Raw genomic sequence first — 21,640 nt, 5'->3', positions numbered from 1 at the left:
TTTTGCTTGAGTATATCACGCCCCATTTAATGTGCTCTGTGAAACAATGGTAAGGAAAACTATCTACATTACATACAATACAGAATCTACAACAGAAGTTGATGATTTTTTTAGTGATATTAACATCTTATCTTCTCTCACTCAAATAGCATATTCTTCCATTAGTTCCCAACTCTTGTGATTAGCTATATATTATTTTTAAATACATAATGTAATGAAATTAATAGACATTAATGTTTAAACATTTTACTGCGTTACACGCAGAAACATTTGTTTATCTTGATGCATTATATCATACCTTTAAAGGCTTAAGACTGTACCCGTCAGTGAGCTCCTGAGCCTCCTTGTCAGACAGAACCTCTTCATTCAATCCAAGGCCAAACTCAGTTATTGGGATGGCACACAGATAGTTGGTCACATTATCAATCTCTGAGTTCAGAGGATAGGTTTAAATCATAATTAAGACATTATAACAGAAACAATGTTGCATGCACACAAGCTGACAAAGTAGTGGCTGAATCCATAAAAAAAAAGGAAATCTGGAGCAAGCAGTATCAGTGGAAGAAAAAGCCAACATTTCATGTCTGAGCCCTTCATCAAGACTGAAACACTGACCATTTTTTTTTCTCCCCATGATGTTACTCGACTTGCTGAGTTCTTCTAGCAGATTGGTTTTTTGCTCCGGATTCAATTCTCTCTTATATTGCCAACAGTTAAATCATATTCAGATCTGACCGGGAGAAGCAAATGCAGGCTACAGATCAAGGCAGCTCTCAAATTAAATAACATTGAAAGAAAGTCAGAAATAGTTTAAGTTAAAACACCACTTGACTGACCACATGTAAAAGTGAGATTAATTGAAAATCAGCAACTGCCTATAGTATTAAAGCACCAAGGAGAGCAGAACAATATTAACGTAATGATACTGGAATAAAGGTAAAATCATTCTGCTTCCACAAGATAAGATGGAGGTTAATCTGTAACTTGAACCTTGTACCTATATTTGATCCATTATCAAGAAGGTGAAAGCTCATGGAATCCAATGGAGTAGCAAATGGATTGAAAGTTGGCACAAGTGGCAGGAAGCAATGGCGAACGATTATCAAGTTATTTGTGGCTACAAAGCTGTTTCTTAATTTAGTTCTGCAGGGGTCAGTATCCAGTTTCCATTACTTTTTTTGGGTGTGAAAAAAATGATAGAGACTTAATAATAGAGCATCATTAAACAGATGCAGATGACAAAATAAGTTGTACAATTGACAACAAGTGAAGTTTTAGACTACAAGGAAACAAATGGTCTGGGTTGGTCAGACGGCCAGAAAAGCAGTTATTGACAGGGGGGCAGTGAAGGAGGTGGGAAATAGGTGAGATGGCAAAGGAGGGAGGGAAAATAGGCAAGGGGATGGAGGAGAGGGGAAATTGACAAGGGGGTGAAGGATGGGGGTAAATTGGTGAGGGACAGAGGAAGGTGGAAATAGGTGAGGAGCAAAGGAGGGGGAAAATAGGTGAGGGGTGAAGAAGGGCGAATAGGTGATTGATGGGGCAGAGGAGGAGGGAATAGGCAAGGGAGCGGTGAAGGGGAGGAGAAAGGGAGATAGGGAAAGAGGGGAGGAAGGGGAGGGGGAAGGAGGCAGGGAGGAGGGGAAGGGGAAGGAGAAGGAGAAGGGGAGGGGAGAAGGAAGGGGGAGATAACAATTAATACTGCATTAAACTTGTACAACATCATAACATTAACTAACAAGTGATAACATAAATAAGCCTAATTGTATAAAATACAAACCTTAAATCACAATTATAATCCCATTGTGTTGATGACATTGTGATTCCCTACAAACAACACTCGGTGCCAACAATTGTAACTGGCATTCGAAACATCATCACTATGTCAAAATGTGATACTGCATTTTTAACACCACTGCAAGAACTGAATCTTATGGGGATTTATCATTTTAGTACTGGGCTCAGGAAAGATGTAAAATAATCCACAGTTAATGGTTCAAGGGCTCAAATATACCCCATGTTGTATGAAAGGACACTGCTGGCACACACTAGTTATTCTGAGCAAAGCCTCATACTTTTAAGGTATAGTTGCATAATGATTTCTAAGGTGTTTAGGACTTGGATACAACAGGAGAGACATATAGTTAAAGATGAACGAACTGAGTTTTTTATAAAGATAGATAGAATTTAGATAAAATTCTATTCTTGTTGCTGGCTGAGCCCAGAACAAGAGAACATAAATTGAAAATCAGATCTCAGCTATTCCAGAAATTAGACTTTACTCAAAAGCTGATAGAAATGTAAAGCACCTTGCCATAAAATACTATGGAGGCTGGTCGAGGCAGAATGATAACTTTCTGCTGATCATCAGCATAAATAAAGATATGAAGCCATGGCAGGTGGATACGGTCCTTATCTAAACAAATAATTGCATTAATTAGTAGATGTGATACTTTAAGCCTGGCCATGCATTTTCAAGTAGACGATGTTTGCAGGATTATTCATTATGAAAGGATATCACTTAAGCAGATGGCAGGTAGCCATTCGTGAAGCTCGATAGGTGAATTTCACTGTGCTGTAGACAGCTTTCCTAAGGCCAATTAGATGCTGGCCTCGCTGTTGCCATGAGCTCCCCAGTTTACTTGCAGGACATGCAGCCGTCACTCTGGAAAGCAAATGGACAACTTTAACTGTTGCGAGGATCTCTTCACAAACCTGGTTAAAATTAAAGATCTGAGTGCAATGCTTTTTTTTAAAACAATACTACTGAATGAATAATTACATTCCACATACATACTTGTCAGAAACCAAAGTATTTAAATAAAAAAACATAGAAGGCATAAAGTTTTATAGTTTCTAAAATGTGCATCTTACAGAAAGGGGCCATTTGGACCATTGTGCCTAGACTGTATCACAGTGGAACACTCCCATTAGTCCTACTTCCTCATACCCATGCAACTTATTCTCACACATGCCCATCCACTACCGTTGGAAGTTTTTTGTCATTAACCTAAACTAATGAGGTATTTTACAGTAAAACATTAACTTTCAGCAAGTCTAAGAATATAAGAAATGAAGCGCACTCTATCAGGGAGAACATGCAAACAGCCAGCACTCAAGATCAAGGTGGAATCCAGGCCCCTTGAGCTGGGGAGTCCCACGTTGCCTTTATAATTTATAGTATAGAAATTGTGCTTGGTGCTTCAGCACTGGAATGCTCAATACTGGCCACCCCTTGTTGATTGAAAGTTCCATACTGGAGACCATTTCTCGAAGTCAGAAACATCCATGTTTTGTCATAAATCATGTTGGATCACAAACATTATAATTCTTTAATTTAATTGAATAATCATCCTAACAGGGGTGGAATGGTTGACGTCGCAGTTAGTGCAGCGCTATCACAATGCCAGTGACCTGGGTCAAATCCGGCGCTGTCTGTAAGGAGTTTGCATGTTCTCTCCATGACCACGTGGGTTTCCTCTGCTTTCGTCCCACCTTCCAAGAATGAAAGGTTAATTGCTGTTTTGGGTGGCACAGGTGTGTGGGCCCAGTGGTACGATATTGTATTTCCAAAGTAATTAAATTAAAACTACCTGAAATTAAACAAATGGACAAAAACTATATCTAATTAGCTATTATTAGTGATAACAGCTGAAAAATATTTCAAAAATGTGTGGAAGAAATTGCATTAGGTCAGGTCAAAATTGTAAACCTGGAAGCTCCTCTACAAAATGCAGAACTTGGACTAGAACATTTTAGAAGATGAATGAAGTAAACTTAAGCCCCTTTCACACCTGCATCCCATTAAATCAGCTGTTTAGTGTCCCGGGATAGGAATGAGGGTTTGGCCTTTCACATTTGAACACTCCTAACTGGGACACTTAACACTTTCACACTTGCAAGAAGTGATCCCCGGGGTTAGGACTGTTCTACCTTCTAATTGACGCATCGAGTGATGGTGGACCTGGCCTAAATCCTGATCAACGTATTATGATATTATATGTGAACGAAATTAATCATGTGTAATTATAACATAATTAAGCTTTATGTACAGCACAGTATGAGCCTTTCACCTCCTGTTGTTGTTGGGCCGACCTATATAAACTTTTATAAGGGACCGTGGGCAAGTGTGAGCAATAAATAGTAATAGTCAATAATTTTTAAACAACCTGGGAGAGTGGGTAGTGTTTTAGTGCACAATTTAGATAATGTAGGAGAGTTGGTAGAGCTTTCGTGCACAACTTAGATAATGTGGGAAAGTGGGTAGTGCTTTAGTTCACAATTTAGATAATGTGGGAGAGTTGGTAGTGCTTTAGTGCACAATTTAGATAATGTGAGGCGGAGGCCCCGATCCGGGCAGAGAGTTGGAGGCGGCGGCCCCAGTCCGGGCACAGGGAGAGCTGCGGCGGCCTTGGCCCCGGTCCGGGCAGTATGGACCGACCTAGGAGGGGAGGCAGACCCCTCCAGCCCGGGTAAGAAACCTGCATAGGAGAAGGCCACTCCGATATAAAACCTACGACCCAAGGACCTCGCTGCCATGTCCCAGCTTGCTCGGCCACGGCACACGAACCATGGGTGTAAAGGGTGGGGCCAGTACTGCGCACACTGCACTCCACCTAAAAGCTCCTTTGCGCAGGCCCGAGGACAGGTCCACGTCCTCCCCCTCCACGTCCTCCCCCTCCACGTCCTCCCCCTCAAAAGATGCTCACAAACTCAAGCTAGCATGCTGGAACATCAGAACCATGCTAGACAAGGCTGACAGCCACCGACCTGAACGTCGGTCTACCCTCATTGCACATGAACTCCTCAGACTTGACATCGACATAGCCACTCTCAGTGAAGTCCGCCTGGCAGATGTAGGCAGCCTCCAAGAACGCGGCGCGGGCTACACACTCTACTGGTCTGGCAAGCCTTCGGATGAACGACGCCTATCTGGTGTAGGCTTCATGGTCAAGAACTTCATTGCCTCCAAACTCGAAAACCTCCAGACAGGCCACTCGGACCGAATCATGTCCATGCGACTCCCCCTTCAAAACAAGCGTTGCATCACCCTCATCAGTGTCTATGCTCCAACCCTCCAGGCGGAACCAGCAGAAAAGGACAAGTTCTACACCGACCTGCGCAACCTTGTCCAACGCACCCCTACAGCCGACAAGGTTGTCATCCTTGGCGACTTCAACGCTCGCGTCGGCAAAGACTCAGAAACCTGGCCAGGAATCCTGGGCAAGCATGGCGTCGGCAAGTGCAACGACAATGGGCGCCTCCTGTTGGAGCTCTGCGCAGAACAGCGGCTTGTCATTACAAACACCCTTTTTCAGCAGAGGGACAGCCTTAAGACTACCTGGATGCATCCCCGATCCAAACACTGGCACCTCCTGGACTACGTCCTGGTGCGAGAAAGAGACAAACGAGATGTGCTCCACACCAGGGTCATGCCCAGCGCGGAATGCCACACTGACTACCGGCTGGTTCACTTCAAGCCAAAGCCCAGGAACAGTAAATCCCCCAGAAAGAGGTTCAATGTTGGAAACCTGCAGTCAGACGAAGCGAGAGGAAACTTCCAGGCAAACCTCAAAGCAAAGCTCGACGATGCAACCCGCCTCACGGACCCGTCCCCTGAAACCCTCTGGGATCAGTTGAAGACTACCATACTGCAATCCACTGAAGAGGTACTGGGCTTCTCCTCCAGGAAAAACAAGGACTGGTTTGACGAAAACAACCAGGAAATCCAGGAGCTGCTGGCAAAGAAGCGAGCTGCCCACCAGGCTCACCTTACAAAGCCGTCCTATCCAGAGAAGAAAAAAGCCTTCCGTCGCGCATGCAGCCATCTTCAGCGCAAACTCCGGGAGATCCAAAATGAGTGGTGGACTAGCCTCGCCAAACGAACCCAGCTCAGCGCGGACATTGGCGACTTCAGGGGTTTCTACGAGGCTCTAAAGGCTGTGTACGGCCCCTCATCCCAAGTCCAAAGCCCGCTGCGCAGCTCAGACGGCAAAGTCCTCCTCAGCGACAAGATCTCCATCCTCAACCGATGGTCAGAACACTTCCAATCTCTTTTCAGTGCCAACCGCTCAGTCCAAGATTCCGCCCTGCTCCAGCTCCCTCAACAGCCCCTAAGGCTAGAGCTGGATGAGGTCCTCACCCAGGATGAGACATATAAGGCAACCGAACAACTGAAAAGTGGCAAAGCAGCAGGTATGGATGGAATCCCCCCAGAGGTCTGGAAGGCTGGCGGCAAAACTCTGCATGCCAAACTGCATGAGTTTTTCAAGCTTTGTTGGGACCAAGGAAAACTGCCTCAGGACCTTCGTGATGCCACCATCATCACCCTGTACAAAAACAAAGGCGAGAAATCAGACTGCTCAAACTACAGGGGAATCACGCTGCTCTCCATTGCAGGCAAAATCTTCGCTAGGATTCTACTAAATAGAATAATACCTAGTGTCGCCGAGAATATTCTCCCAGAATCACAGTGCGGCTTTCGCGCAAACAGAGGAACTACTGACATGGTCTTTGCCCTCAGGCAGCTCCAAGAAAAGTGCAGAGAACAAAACAAAGGACTCTACATCACCTTTGTTGACCTCACCAAAGCCTTTGACACCGTGAGCAGGAAAGGGCTTTGGCAAATACTAGAGCGCATCGGATGTCCCCCAAAGTTCCTCAACATGATTATCCAACTGCACGAAAACCAACAAGGTCGGGTCAGATACAGCAATGAGCTCTCTGAACCCTTCTCCATTAACAATGGCGTGAAGCAAGGCTGTGTTCTCGCACCAACCCTCTTTTCAATCTTCTTCAGCATGATGCTGAACCAAGCCATGAAAGACCCCAACAATGAAGACGTTGTTTACATCCGGTACCGCATGGATGGCAATCACTTCAATCTGAGGCACCTGCAAGCTCACACCAAGACACAAGAGAGACTTGTCCGTGAACTACTCTTTGCAGACGATGCCGCTTTAGTTGCCCATTCAGAGCCAGCTCTTCAGCGCTTGACGTCCTGCTTTGCGGAAACTGCCAAAATGTTTGGCCTGGAAGTCAGCCTGAAGAAAACTGAGGTCCTCCATCAGCCAGCTCCCCACCATGACTACCAGCCCCCCCACATCTCCATCGGGCACACAAAACTCAAAACAGTCAACCAGTTTACCTATCTCGGCTGCACCATTTCATCAGATGCAAGGATCGACAATGAGATAGACAACAGACTCGCCAAGGCAAATAGTGCCTTTGGAAGACTACACAAAAGAGTCTGGAAAAACAACCAACTGAAAAACCTCACAAAGATTAGCGTTTACAGAGCCGTTGTCATACCCACACTCCTGTTCGGCTCCAAATCATGGGTCCTCTACCGGCATCACCTACAGCTCCTAGAACGCTTCCACCAGCGTTGTCTCCGCTCCATCCTCAAGATCCATTGGAGCGCTTTCATCCCTAACGTCGAAGTACTCGAGATGGCAGAGGTCGACAGCATCGAATCCACGCTGCTGAAGATCCAGCTGCGCTGGGTGGGTCACGTCTCCAGAATGGAGGACCATCGCCTTCCCAAGATCGTGTTATATGGCGAGCTCTCCACTGGCCACCATGACAGAGGTGCACCAAAGAAAAGGTACAAGGACTGCCTAAAGAAATCTCTTGGTGCCTGCCACATTGACCACCGCCAGTGGGCTGATATCGCCTCAAACCGTGCATCTTGGCGCCTCACAGTTTGGCGGGCAGCAACCTCCTTTGAAGAAGACCGCAGAGCCCACCTCACTGACAAAAGGCAAAGGAGGAAAAACCCAACACCCAACCCCAACCAACCAATTTTCCCCTGCAGCCGCTGCAACCGTGCCTGCCTGTCCCGCATCGGACTTGTCAGCCGCAAACGAGCCTGCAGCTGACGTGGACTTTTACCCCCTCCATAAATCTTCGTCCGCGAAGCCAAGCCAAAGAAGAAGAAGATAACGTGGGAAAGTTGGTAGTGCTATCACGTACAATTTATAAATACTGAGGGAAAAAGCGATGGTGGGCCTCCCCTCCCAGAATTTCATGCGGCAGAGAAAGGGCTGTATGCCTGACTGCACACTTGGAGCATTCATAGAGGGGTTTTTATAAATTGTACTCTATTGTGCTACCAATTTTCCCAGGCTGTTTTAAAATTCTCTGCTATTGCTATTTATTGCTGATTATTGCTATTTATTTCTTCTCTCCCTCTCTCTCTTTCTCTCCCACTGTGACTTTCCCATGGCAAAGTTTATACCTTCATTTTAAACTTTCTTTCTTGCACTCTCGCAAAAACTTGGGTCATTTCAATCCCACAATGCACTTACCCCTTTCACACTTGCCTGATTAGTAACGCCGGCATCTGCAGACGCCAGGGATTGTACTAGGGGTCGAAGCCGACAATCCCCGGTGTGAGATGACGTCATCTGAATTGAGCTTATTTTGCTTTCACACTTGCCTCTTTAAAGGCTGATTGCCGTTTGATTCCTGTGATCACTTGCAAGTGTGAGAGGTGCTATAGTAAATGGAGATCTTAATTAGATTTTCTATTTAATACTGTGTCTCTTGGTTTTCTCAGACCATATCATGTTACAAAGTTGCAAGTTTGGTGATTTTGACTGTTTTTGTCAGGCCATTTGATTGGTCAAAAATAATGTAATTTACTTCAAGATACAATGTCATTGTTTGGCAAGCAACTAACATTGATGCTTCATTGCGATATTCAAGATTTTGACTATTCAAGATTACTGACTAGATGCCATTGCAATCTTAGTTTTTTTAGACGAGACAATACAAAACACTTCCCTTGACTGCGCAAAGTTAAAACACGTAAATTGTCAGAAGTGGCTTTATTAGTTAGCTGACAACTATCTTGAGAGCAATAATTCTTTTTATTTGGTTCTTACATTCATATCTTTTATCCAGAGAGTGAATCCAAGGAAAGTATCTGGCCTGGATGGAGTGCCTGGCTGAGTACTGAAAACCTGTGCTGACCAACTTGCCAATTAATTCAATTATCTTCAACATCTCACTGGCAGGGTGTGATGCCCACTTTTTTCAAAAAGGCCTCAATCGTACCTGTGTCCAAGAGTAACCTGCCTAAATCACTACAGACCAGTGGCACTCACATCCACAGTGATTAAAAGTGTTTTGAAAGGCTGTTGAAGCATATCAGCTCCTGTCTGAGCAACGATATGGATCCATTCCAATTTGCCTACTGAAGCCACAGGCAGATGCCATCTCCCTGGAACATCTGGACAGGAAAGATGCATTCATCAGGATGCTCTTTATCAGCATTCAACACCATGTCCCCATAAAACTGATCAGCAAATTCCAAGACCTGGGACTCAACACTCCACTGGGTAATTGGATCCTGGATTTCCTCACTTCTAGATCACAATCAGTGAAGATTGGTAAGAACTTTTCCTCCACTATCTCCATCAGTACCAGAGCATCACAGGGCTGCGCTCTTACACCCCTGCTCTACTCACTTTACACCTACGACTGTGTGGCTTGGTACAACAATAACATCACCTTCAAATTTGTTGATGGTACCATGGTAGTGGGTTGTAAAACAGTTCCAGGGACACAGGTGGAGAGAGTCATGTGACCAACATTAAAAGAACACACTTTGTGAGTTGCAGCTCATAAGCTGTGCTGGAGTGACTGTGTGGTTCGGGACACACTTTCTTTTTGAGTATTTTATTTAAATTTCCATACATATATTAATATTCAAATACAGAACATAATAGTTATATATTCCAAATCAATTGTACTTGTTGCATATTATACCTGCTGAAATACCACCAACCCCCTCCTCCCAAATAATAATTCTCAAAGGATAGAAAAAGCAAAAGTAAAAGAAGATTTAAAAAAAAAGAAATTAAAAAAAAGTCAAAGAAAAGTAAAGAAAAAAAGAAAACAAACCTGGTTACCATGGCCAATTTGTTTGAATCTCTCTGTCATGGTGATTATTCCATAATATAAATTTGTCTTTCACTGATTCCATATTTATTTCAAAGTACATTTTAATTTGGCGCTCAATAAATTCTCTAAATTCCTGCCTTTTAAGTAGGATGGAGTTTAATCTCCATCTATATGTTCTTGGTGGGATGTCCTCAGTTCTATTGCTAATAACAGGGGTGAATGATCAGATAGCAACCTAGCTTTATATTCTGTTTTCCTAACTCTCCCTTGGATATGGCTGACCACAGGAACAAGTCAATCCTTGAGTATGTTTTATGTCTACTCGAATAATATGAGTATTCCTTCTCCTTTGCTGTTGTCTCCTCCATATATCCAAAAGTTGAATTTCCTGCATTGATTTAACTATAAATTTGGCTACTTTGTTCTTTTTGCTAGTCTTTTTTCCAGTTTTATCCATCTTTGGATCCAAATTAAGGTTAAAGTCCCCCCCTATCAATATATTCCCCTGCGTATCTATAATCTTCAAAAAAATATCTTGCATAAACTTTTGATCCTCTTCATTAGGTGTATATATATTGACTAAATTCCAGAGTTCTGAATATATCTGACACTTTATCATTACACATCTCCCTGCTGGATCTATTATTTCCTCCTTTATTTTGATTGGTACATTTTTATTGATTAATAAAATTTTGAATTATATGATGTTGCTGTTACGTGCCCTACCCAGTCTCTCCTTAATTTATTGTGTTCCATTTCAGTTTGATGCGTTTCCTACACAAATGCTATATCTATTTTTAATTTTTTCAGTAAATTTAATAGTCTCTTCCTTTTGATTTGGTTATGTATTCCATTAATATTTATAGTCATATAGTTCAACATGGCCATCTCATACTCTGTTTATATCTCATTTCCGCTTCCTCACCATCACCTTTCCCCTTTTCCCCATTTTCATCTCTGTTTTCCTTTTTTGAACTCAATGTATGGAGATTTTTTTGAGGGGGAGGACGTGGACACAAAATATTTCAACCACTCCCACATCTAAAATTCCCTTAACCCTAACTGTCCCCCCCCCCTCTCTGAGTCACCCCTTGTCCCTTGCCGGGCCACCACAACTCCCCTCTCCATTCGGACTGTGAACCCGTTCGCAAGTGTCAACTGATTTCGCAGTGACTGTTATTCTCTCCCACCCAACCCCCTCCAGAAAAGACTTTTATCTTCACATTAAAACAAAGCTCTCTCTCTTTTTTCTCTTTTTCTTTTTTTACCCCCATCTCTTTTATTCCCCCCTTCTCCCCTTTTCTTCCCTCCTTTAGTTCTTACTTGTACATTATTTTTACATCTTTATATGTAGTTTGTTGTCATTCTTTGATCTTGTTACATCTCTTCATCTCTATTTCTGTCCTGCAGGCATTCTGCAAAATCTCATGCTTTCTCTGGATCCGAGAACAGTCTGTTTTCCTCCCCCGGAATAGCTATTTTAAGCACCGCTGGATATCTTAACCTAAATTTATATTAAGATAATTTTTTTTCCATAGGATCGATTTTGCTGTGTTAAACTCCTTCCTCAAAACTTATGTCTGGGTAGAAAATTTTTTTTTGACCTTTGTACTCCAGTGGTTTTTTGTCTTCTCTAATTTTATTCATTGCCTTCTCCAATATATTTTCTCTTGTCGTGTATCTCAGAAATTTTACTAAAACGGATCTGTGGATTCGGGGCTAATGTTCTGTGTGCCCTTTCTATTTCCATTTCTTCCTGCATTTCTGGCATTCCCAAAACTTTTGGGATCCATTCTTTTATAAATTCTTTCATATCTTTGCCTTCTTCATCTTCCTTTAGGCTCACTATCTTTATATTATTTTGCCTACTATAGTTTTCCATTATATCCATCTTCTGAACTAACAACTCTTGTGTTTCTTTATCTTTTTTGTCACTTTCTTCCAATTTTCTTTTTAAGTCATTCACTTCCATTTCCCCACCATTACACGTTCTTCCACATTTTCTAATCCTTTCCCTACATCTGTTATGACCAGCTCTATTCTACTCACTTTTTCTTCTGTACTTTTCATTTTTCTTTTCATTTCACTAAATTCTAGTGTCAACCATTCTTTTAATGGTTTCATTTGTTCTTGAAATTTTTTTTTATCTATGTACTGTCCATTCATTTTATCTTCTATTCCTCTGTGCAGAGCTTGGTGTTCTCCTTCTTCTTCTGTGTCTGCTCTTGGGTTTGTGTCTTCTATTTCTCTTCCTTGTATCTGTGTCAATTCTGACTTTCTTGTTGAGCTGCTTGCCTCAGTTTGTTGGGTATTATTTTTTCATGGGTTCTTGATGTTGGTCCTCTTCTTCTGGGCTAGTTATCTGTTGGGCCTCCTGCTTCTGTTTTTCTTTCTCATCCCTCCCTTTCCCGTTGCTTTCCTTTTCTTCCTGCTGGGAGCCCTGCTGTCAGGCATCTCTCAGCTGTTCGTGCTGTGTAGGTTCACTCCACAGCTGGTTCCCCCCTCCCGTCGGTGTTCTTTTCCTTGTTGTGCGCAATGCGCACCTCTGTTTGGCTCAGTGAGCCATTTTTGCAATCCTGTGATTGGGAGATCGCGACCCTGCGGGGTCTCCACTAACCTCGGGGAGCGGGCTCCTCTGTCCACAGCAGGTCCCTGCTTCTTCGTGCAGGTAAAGCCTTCTCCTTTCTCTTCCAGCGTCTTTCCTTCTTTTTTCCCATTGTTTTTGGTTTTTCTTTCTTAGGTGCCATTTTCTTTCTTTTCTCCACACCTTTATCTTTTATTTGTTGTGTCTTGTGTACCTGGGGCTTTGCTTTTCCTTCACTTTTTTTCTTCTTTTCTGGAGAGGGCTGGTATTCTCCTACCGGTCACTACTCCATCACGTGACTCCTCCGTCAAGGGGATTATTGAACCACACTGTGACCAAAGGAACGGTCACTTTGATTAACCTGTATTTGGGTTACTGCTTTTGGATTGTGACCATTGTAATGGTCATTTTGCCTGATCTGGTAGCACTGTGAAAGTCACTTGTTTTGTTTCCCCTACAAAAGGAAAAGGGGAGTTCTGATAACCACTTGTCTGAAAGGACATTAGCTCCCACCTCCTTTGTGAGTACTTCTTAGTCTCAGTTTAAGAGTCTTTGTGTCATCAATGGATTTCTAAGACTATCTTTGGAATAACTTTACAGAAGCTGTAAATGGTTTTGGGTATCTCTCTCTCTCCCTCTCTCTCTCACACACACACACACACACACACACACACAGAGTTTTGGGTTAGGATTAGATAAGTTATTTAAGGTGTTAATAGTGTCTTGGCAAATTTCTATTGCTAAGTAACATAGCATTCAGGAGGGAGATTGTAAACTTGGCTGAATGGTGCACTAACAACAACCTCTCACTCAATGTCACCATAACCAAGGATTGTTGACTTCAGGAAAGGAAAACCAGAGTGGGAGGGTGGGGGGTTAACATCACATGGTCCGGTAGAGTCAGGAAGTGGAGATCTGATTCCTTGGGAATTAGTTTAAAAAGTGCTAAATAAGCAAAGAATATTTAACCAAAATTGCTAAAAACTGCTTAAGAATTACTTTACAATGATCTAACCATGTTTCCTAAAAGAGGGAAGACTGTCATTGGTGCGTTGGGAGCACAGACAAAACGACAAGACAAAGAATGGATCCAGGAGGTGAGGTAAGAGCTCACTCCCAGACAAATCGGGCCCCAAAGCGCCATCACAGCCATTTCTTCAGGGTGATGGTGTTGAAGAGGAAGAGGAAGATGCCGAACTGTGTATCAGCAGGAAGACACGCTTGTGCAGACCAGAAGAACTCCAAGATGTCGCTGGAGCCACCAGCGTTTTTGCTGGCTCAAATACATACCAAATGCTATTTCAAGAACAAGAAGACATTTTTTTATCAGACTCACAGGCCAGTGATGAAGAGGAATAAGATCAAGACATAAGAAAGCAGATAAATGTATCCAAACACAAAGGTAGGAAACTAAATATGCTACAGGAAGAAGATTGAACAAATGATCAGTTATTAAAAGAACGGAGAGAGATGAGAGCAGACGCGAAAAATTCAGATAAACAGTTAAAGAAGTACTTTGCTATTGTACCTAAATTGCAAAATAGGTTGGACAATGTAGAAGAAAGAGTTAAAACTGTAAAGGCTGGTATGGAGGGGGTACAGGACAGAATGAGGAAAATGAAAAATTATGCATAAACCATTGAAAAGAAGCAACTTTAGGGAAAAATTGATTTACTAGAGAATTTTAGTAGAAGAAAAAATATTAAAATTGTTGGTCTTAAAGAAGATTAACAAAATGATGATCCAATAAGATTTTTTCAACAATGCGTTCCAGAGATCCTGGGACTGGATAAATTTGAAAATATTATTGAAGTTGAAAAGGCGCATAGAGCTTTGAGACCCTGGTCTCCAACCAGATCAGAGGTCAAGGACTATACTGATAAAATGTCTTCATTATCAAGACATTGAAAAAAATATTGGCTCCAGTAGCACAAGGTGCCAAAGAGAGACAAAGTCCATTGGAATTTCATGGATCCAAGATATTTTTCTACCCCGATATAAATTTGGAATTGCTGAAGAGAAGAATTTAATACGGCGAAGCATGCTTTATGGCATAAAAGCTACAGATTAATTTTGCGCCATCCTGCCACTTTGAAGATTTTGTTGCAAGGAGGACTGAACAAGCTCTTTACAGGTTATGTCCGTGCAGAAGAATTTATTGAAACATTGCCAGTTAATCAGCAAGAGGGAGTCTGAAAATGCTTTAATAAAAAGCGATTTATAATTTTTAAAATTCTCTGTATAATTTGGTATGCAAGATTGATATTTTGTAAACATATTGGGGGGGGGAGATTAGCGGAGTTATGGATTGACTACTATCGACTCTTGTGGCAAACGCTGCAACCCATAAAATGGAGGGGGGTAATGTTGTGTATTATTTAAACAAGATTACTACAAAGAAACACACACACTCCCAGTGTGGGAGGTTAAGCTTTGAGACTTATTGAGGCTGGAAAGGCTCCTTTTAAACAGTTGGGAGTTTCTGCTGTTTGTTTGATTGGCTGACATCAGCCGCATGAATAACAATAGCGGGCAGGAACATTCTTGCATGTGAATACCCTTCTTTCTAAGCCTGTTATTGATCTGTTAGCTGGGCAGCTTGGCCAGCGCCATTTTAGGGCTATTGGTCTTGTCCTGCTCCAGCTTTCAACTGTGCCGGTTTGCTGTGGTAAGGGACGTGTGACAGTGCGTTATGCTGCTGTTTACTACTGCACGCACTGCGCAATGTGCCAGCTCGATCTCCTCAGTGGCGTGCCCCCCCCCCCCCAGAACTGGCGCTACAGTTCATAATATCCTTGGACGCAGTCCCCAATGTCTTTGGTGGTCTGCCTCTGCATCGAGGGGCTGGCGCCTCCATGGATTGTGTCGGGTCCGTGTGTGCTGGCTTGAAATTGTCTACGGTGAAGACCTCTTCGTAGGGATTCTGTAGCGGTGCGCGGTGTGGCCCTCTGCGCACGAACACATACTCACAGTTTTGGAGTTCTTTAGGGATGTTGAACTTGGCTTGCCCGTGTGTCTGGAGGGTGGGATCGGAGCCAAGTTGCTGACCTTTTCCCGCAGCCTGTCCAGGAAGGTGGTTGTATCCTCTTGTTGACCTCTGGCCGGTGGAACGAAATCCCTGGGGTCCATGAGTGGAGTTCCGTAGACAAGCTCAGCAGAGGACATGACGAGGTCTTCCTTTATGGCTGTACGAAACCCCAGCAGTGCCCATGGCAGTTTGTCCACCCAGTTGGGGCCTGTTAAGACTGCTGGTAGTAAGCTGTCTGTCGTGTAGTACAGCTGAGCACCCCACAGGTTGGCAACGTCGGTCCACAGGCTGGGGGTAAATCTGTCAGAGGTGATGTGGCATGGTAGCCCAAACTTGCTTCCCAGGATGAGACAAGTGCCTTGGCACAGGACCTAATGGATGTGTCAGCCATGGGGATTGCTTCTGGCCACTGGGTGAAATGGTCAACCACCGTGAACAGGTAGCAGAAACCCTGAGAGACTGGCAAGGGTCCCACTATGTCCATGTGAATGTGGTCGAACTTTCATTCCGTTGGTTCGGAAGGTTGCGGGTGGACCTTGGTGTGCTTCTGTACCATGGTACTACATGCACATCTTGGCCCACACGCTGACTTGTTTCCGCAATCCATGCCATGCATACTTGCTGTGGTCCTGATTTAATGGATGTGCCAGCATGTGGATGAAGTCCAAAACTCGTCGCCTCCATGCCGTTGGGACGATAGGTCGAACCTGCCCAGTGGCCTGATCGCACAGGAGTGTAGTGTTATCTGTGCTGACTGAGACATCCTGAAGCTGCAGCCCTGTGACAGTGGTCCCATAATGAGGTATCTCGTCGTCCTGCTGCTATGCCTCCACCAGAGCCATGAAATCTGTCTCGACAAGGCATCCGTGACCACATTGTCTTTTCCTGAGATGTGCCTTATGTCGGTGGTGTACTCCAAGACATAAGACAAGCGTCTTTGCTGGCGGGCTGACCAGGGGTCGGAGATCTTGACCAGGGCAAATGTCAGTGGCTTGTGGTCTGTGAAAGCCCTTCCCTCTAGCAAGCACCGGAAGTGGCGGATGGCTAAGTACAACACCAGTAGCTCTTTGTCGAAAGCACTGTACTTTAGCTCAGGGGGCCGCAGATGTTTGCTGATGAAAGCTAGTGGATACCAATTTCCTTCTATCTGCTGCTCCAAAACTCCATCAATCGCTGTTCCTGAGGCATTGACCGTGAGGGCTGTGGGTGCATCTGACCTGGGGTGGGCCAGGGCTTCCTTCACTTCCACGAACACTTGTGCGGAGTTGTCATCCCAGGTCAAGTTTTTCACCTTGCCGGTCATCAGGGTGAAGAGTGGGCATGTGGTTCGAGCTGCTGTTGTGATGAATCTGCGATAAAAGTTGATCATCCCCATGAACTCCTGCAGTCCTTTGGTTGTACTGGGCCTCGGGAGATACAGATAGCTTCCACCTTGCTGGGTAATGGTGTGGCCGTGCATTTGGTAATCCTGTCCAGGAAATCAATCGTGCTCAGCCTGAACTGACATTTAGCCAGGTTGATCACAAGGCTGAACTCACGTAGGTGATTGTAGGCTTCGGAGGTGTTGTAGATGTTCCTGCTGGGTTCTGCTCGCCACCAGGATATCGTCTAAGTAGATGAAGAAGCTTTCCAGGTCTCGGTCCACCGTGTCCATCAGTTGCTGGAAGGTCTGTGTGTGTTCTTGAGCCTGAATGGCATCTTCAGTAACTTGAACAGCCCGAATGGAGAGATGATGGCCATCTTGTGGATGTCGTCAGGGTGCACCACTATTTGGTGGTACCCTTGCACCAAGTCCACTTTGGAGAAAGTCGTCGCTCCGTGCAGGTTTGCCGCAAAGTCCTGGATATGTGGAATGGGGTAACAATCTGGAGGATGGCCTTGTTAAGCCAACGGTAGTCACCCATGGACTGTCCGATCCCGAACAATGCCTAACTCCTCAAGCTTGTGGAACATCTCCTTAGCCAGTGGGAGTGTCTCTGGGGGAAGTCGCCTTGCCCTTGCATGGAGAGGTGTACCTTGGTAAGGATGTGATGCTTGATACCACGTCGGGGCTCCTCCACCCATGAATTGAGGGGAAAGGATTGCCAGGAACTTGGCCAGGACCTTGGAGAGCTCATCGTCTGAGCTGTAGACGGATTCCGGGTGCAGTGCCAGGAGCCCTGCGCCCCTCAGTGAGAAGATTTGGAACGTCTCCATGTGCACGTCTCTTGCCCTTGAGGACTAGGAGGTTGTGAGCCCACAGGAAGTACGCTCCGAGGAGGAGCTGTTCCACTGCGGCCACCGTGAACTCCCATAAGAAGTGACTGCCTCCAAAATGAAGCTCGGCCCTACACATGCCAAAGGTCCGTATGCTGCTGTTGTTAGCAGCCCTCAACGTGGGGCCCACTTGCCTGTGTCTAGTGTCCAACCCTGTCGGGGACATCACACTGACCTCTGCTCCTGTATCCACAAGAATCGTCTACTGAAAAGGCGATCCCATATGTACAGGAGGCTCTTGATGGCCAGCCGCCATGGCCATAACAACGACTGGCCTTGTCATTTCCCTGGAACTCACAGGGCAGTTGGCATCAGGGCAGTGGACCATCTTTGGTGGTAGAAGCACCATCTCTCCTTGGACTCGTCCCTGCTGCTCCTTTTCAGGGCCTGCCTTGGTCTGGTTGTGAGACTTTGTGACAAGCCCCATGGTAGCCGAGCACTTCTGTTTCTGCTTCCACAGAATATCTGCCCATGCTATGACTTTCCGGGAGCGGTCGCTGAAATCAGCGTCAGCCTGGAGCAGTTGGATGTCCTCGGACAGCTGCTCCAAGAATGTCTGCTCGAACATGATGCAGGGTTCGTGGTCTCCCAGGAGGGCCAGAATCTCATTCATGAGTGCTGGCGGGGATCTGTCCCCTAGCCCATCCACGAGAACCCGAAGGTCTCAGTTAATAGCTTTTTGAAGGCATTGTAAGTGCCTTCCGATGATGACCTGTAGATGAAGTTGGCCACTCTGTCTGCAGTCTCTGGATCCAGGGTACTGACCTATGGACTCAGATGTGATGCCCCGAATCTGGAACTGAGCCTCTGTCTGGTCGAACCACATGCTGGATCGAACTGTCCAGAAGATTGAGAGCTTGAGGCTGACTGCACTGATCGCTGCTTCGCTATCCATCGCTGGGGTTAGATGCTGTCTAAACCGTCAGGGTCATCAATTGTAGCCAACTGCTACAAAGAAGCACACACACACTCACAGGGTGGGTGGTTAAGCTTTGAGATTTATTGAGGTTGGAAAGACTCATAGGAACATAGAACATAGGAAGTAGGAACAGGAGTAGGCCAAAAATGGCCCATTGAGCCTGCTCCGCCATTCAATAAGATCATGGCTGATCTAATTTATGACCTAACTCCACCTATCTGCCTTCTCCCCATATCCCCTAATTCCTCTATCATGTAAAAATTTATCTAACCGAACTTTAATGAAGCAGCCTCAACCACTTCCCTGGATAGAGAATTCCAAACATTCACTACTCTCTGGGAAAAACTATTTTTCCTCATCTCTGTCCTAAATCTATTCCCCCAAATCTTGAGACTGTGTCCTCTCATTTTAGTTTCCCCGGCCAGCTCAAAAAACCTTCCTACATCTATACTATCCATACCCTTCATAATCCTATATGTTTCTATAAGATCTCCTCTCGTTCTTCTGAACTCAAGCGAATACAATCCTAGACGATTTAATCTTTCATCATAAGTCAACCCCTTCATCCCAGGGATCAACCTAGTAAACCTCCCCTGGACCGTCTCCAAAGCCAGTATATCCTTCCTCAAATATGGAGACCATAACTGGACACAGTACTCCAGGTGCGGACTCACCAGTACCTTATACAGTTGCAACATTACCTCACTACTCCTGAATTCAATTCCTCTAGCGATGAAGGCCAACATTCCATTTGCCTTCTTAATAACCTGCTGCACCTGCAACCTAACTTTTTGCAATTCATGAACAAGCACCCCCAAGTCCCTCTGCACAACAGCATGCTGTAGTATTTCACCATTTAAATAATATTCAGCTCTTTTATTTTTCTTGCCAAAGTGGATAACCTCACACTTACTAACATTGTACTCCATCTGCCAGACCTTTGCCCACTCATCCAGCTTAACTATATCCCTCTGCAGACTCTCCACATCCTCATTACAATTTGCTCTTCCACTCAATTTGGTGTCATCCGCAAACTTGGCTGCACCACATTTTGTCCCCTCCTCCAAGTCATCAATGTAAATGATGAACAGTTGTGGGCCTAGCACCGACCCCTGCGGCACCCCACTTACCACTCTCTGCCAACTTGAAAAACTCCCACTTATCCCGACTCTCTGTCTCCTGTCAGACAACCAATTTTCGATCCATGCCAATATACTTCCCTGGACACCACTTTCCTGTAACTTTCTGATAAGTCTCTTGTGCAGAACCTTATCAAACACTTTCTGGAAATCCAAATATACAACATCAACCTGTTGCCCTCTATCCACCGCACCCATTATATCCTCAAAGAATCCTAACAAGTTTGTCAAACAAGATCTTCCCTTTCTAAAACCATGCTGCATCTGCCTGATTGAACCCTTACATTCCAAAAGTTTCACTATTTCATCTTTAATGACGGCTTCAAGCATTTTTCCAACTACAGACGTCAAGCTAATTGACCAATAATTTCCAGTCTTCTGCCTACATCCCTTCTTAAAAAGTGGCGTGACATTTGCTGTCTTCCAGTCTGCCGGGACCTGCCCAGAATCCAAGGAATTTAATGCATCAACTATAACTTCTGCCATTTCCTTCAGAACCCTTGGATGCATATCATCAGGACCAGGTGATTTGTCTGGCTTTAGTTCCATTAGTTTCTCCATCACTACTTCCTTTGTAACAACTATTTTATCAAGGCCCTCCCCAATATTCGCATCCTTAACTCTGCACTTGGGCATGCTGGATGTGTCTTCCACTGTAAAGACTGACACAAAATATTTGTTCAATGCCTCAGCCATTTCCTCATTTTTGCTACCAGTTTTCCTTTCTCATCCTCCAAGAGTCCTATGTTAACTCTGGCCACCCTCTTCCTTTTCATATATTTATAAAATTTTTTGCTTTCTGTTTTTATATTTTGTGCCAATTTACTTTCATAATCCTTTTTCCCATTTCTTATTACCCACTTTGTAACCCCTTGTTGTCTCTTAAAGTTATCCCAATCTTCCAGTTTCCCACTGCTCTTTGCAGCTTTGTACACCTGCGCCTTCAATTTTATACTCTATTTATTTATTAATACAGTTGGAGTTCCTGCCGTTTGTTTGATTGGCTGTCATCAGCTGCATGAATAACAATAGTGGTCAGGAAGATTCTTGCATGTGAATACCCTTCTTCCCCAGCTTGTTATTGTAGATCAACTACAGCCCCGACGTGGTATCAAGCATCACATCCTTACCAAGGTACACCTCTCCATGGAAGGGCAAAGGGAGCGAAAGGCACCTTGACATTAATGATGGACCCAATTTTAATAGATATATGGAGAAGAATTCGCCCTAGAGAGATTAATCTTTTAATTCAAATAGACATGATTCTTATTGAAGGATAGATTTATTTTTAATATCGGAACATCTCCAAGGTAGAATTAATCAAGTTGATTACAAAGCAAGAATTTTATTGGATCATTCACCTTTATTAATGACATTTACAATGTTAGATAAAGAAGAATCAATTTATAGATGGAGATTTAACTCAAGGTTATTAAAAAGACCAGATTTTTGTGATTTTCTTTATCTTTCTTTTTCTATGTTTTTTCTTATTTCTATTTGGTTTTTCTTTTCTTGGGGTTTTGTTTAGGATGGAGGGTGTTGGGGTTTTATTCCATCATGTATAATCAAAGCAAAGCTCGACGATGCAACCCGCCTCACGGACCCGTCCCCTGAAACCCTCTGGGATCAGTTGAAGACTACCATACTGCAATCCACTGAAGAGGTACTGGGCTTCTCCTCCAGGAAAAAACAAGGACTGGTTTGACGAAAACAGCCAGGAAATCCAGGAGCTGCTGGCAAAGAAGCGAGCTGCCCACCAGGTTCACCTTACAAAGCCGTCCTGTCCAGAGAAGAAAAAAGCCTTC

At 44.2% G+C, this 21,640-nt stretch overlaps 1 protein-coding gene across 1 annotated transcript in view; it reads right to left on the bottom strand.

Annotated features, from left to right (window-relative positions):
• vezt (vezatin, adherens junctions transmembrane protein) overlaps nucleotides 1-21,640 on the bottom strand; it is a 184,791-nt gene that overhangs the window by 65,197 nt on the left and 97,954 nt on the right. Inside the window, exons 6-7 of the mRNA XM_069908519.1 lie at nucleotides 2,519-2,665; nucleotides 299-446 (exon numbers count right to left, since the gene is read on the bottom strand). Coding sequence (XP_069764620.1) covers nucleotides 299-446; nucleotides 2,519-2,665 — 295 coding nt within the window. The remainder of the gene's footprint in view (nucleotides 1-298; nucleotides 447-2,518; nucleotides 2,666-21,640) is intronic.

This window comes from Narcine bancroftii, chromosome 13, assembly GCF_036971445.1.
Source record: "Narcine bancroftii isolate sNarBan1 chromosome 13, sNarBan1.hap1, whole genome shotgun sequence".
Lineage (NCBI taxonomy): Eukaryota > Metazoa > Chordata > Chondrichthyes > Torpediniformes > Narcinidae > Narcine > Narcine bancroftii.
This window is presented reverse-complemented; position numbering and strand designations above follow the sequence as displayed.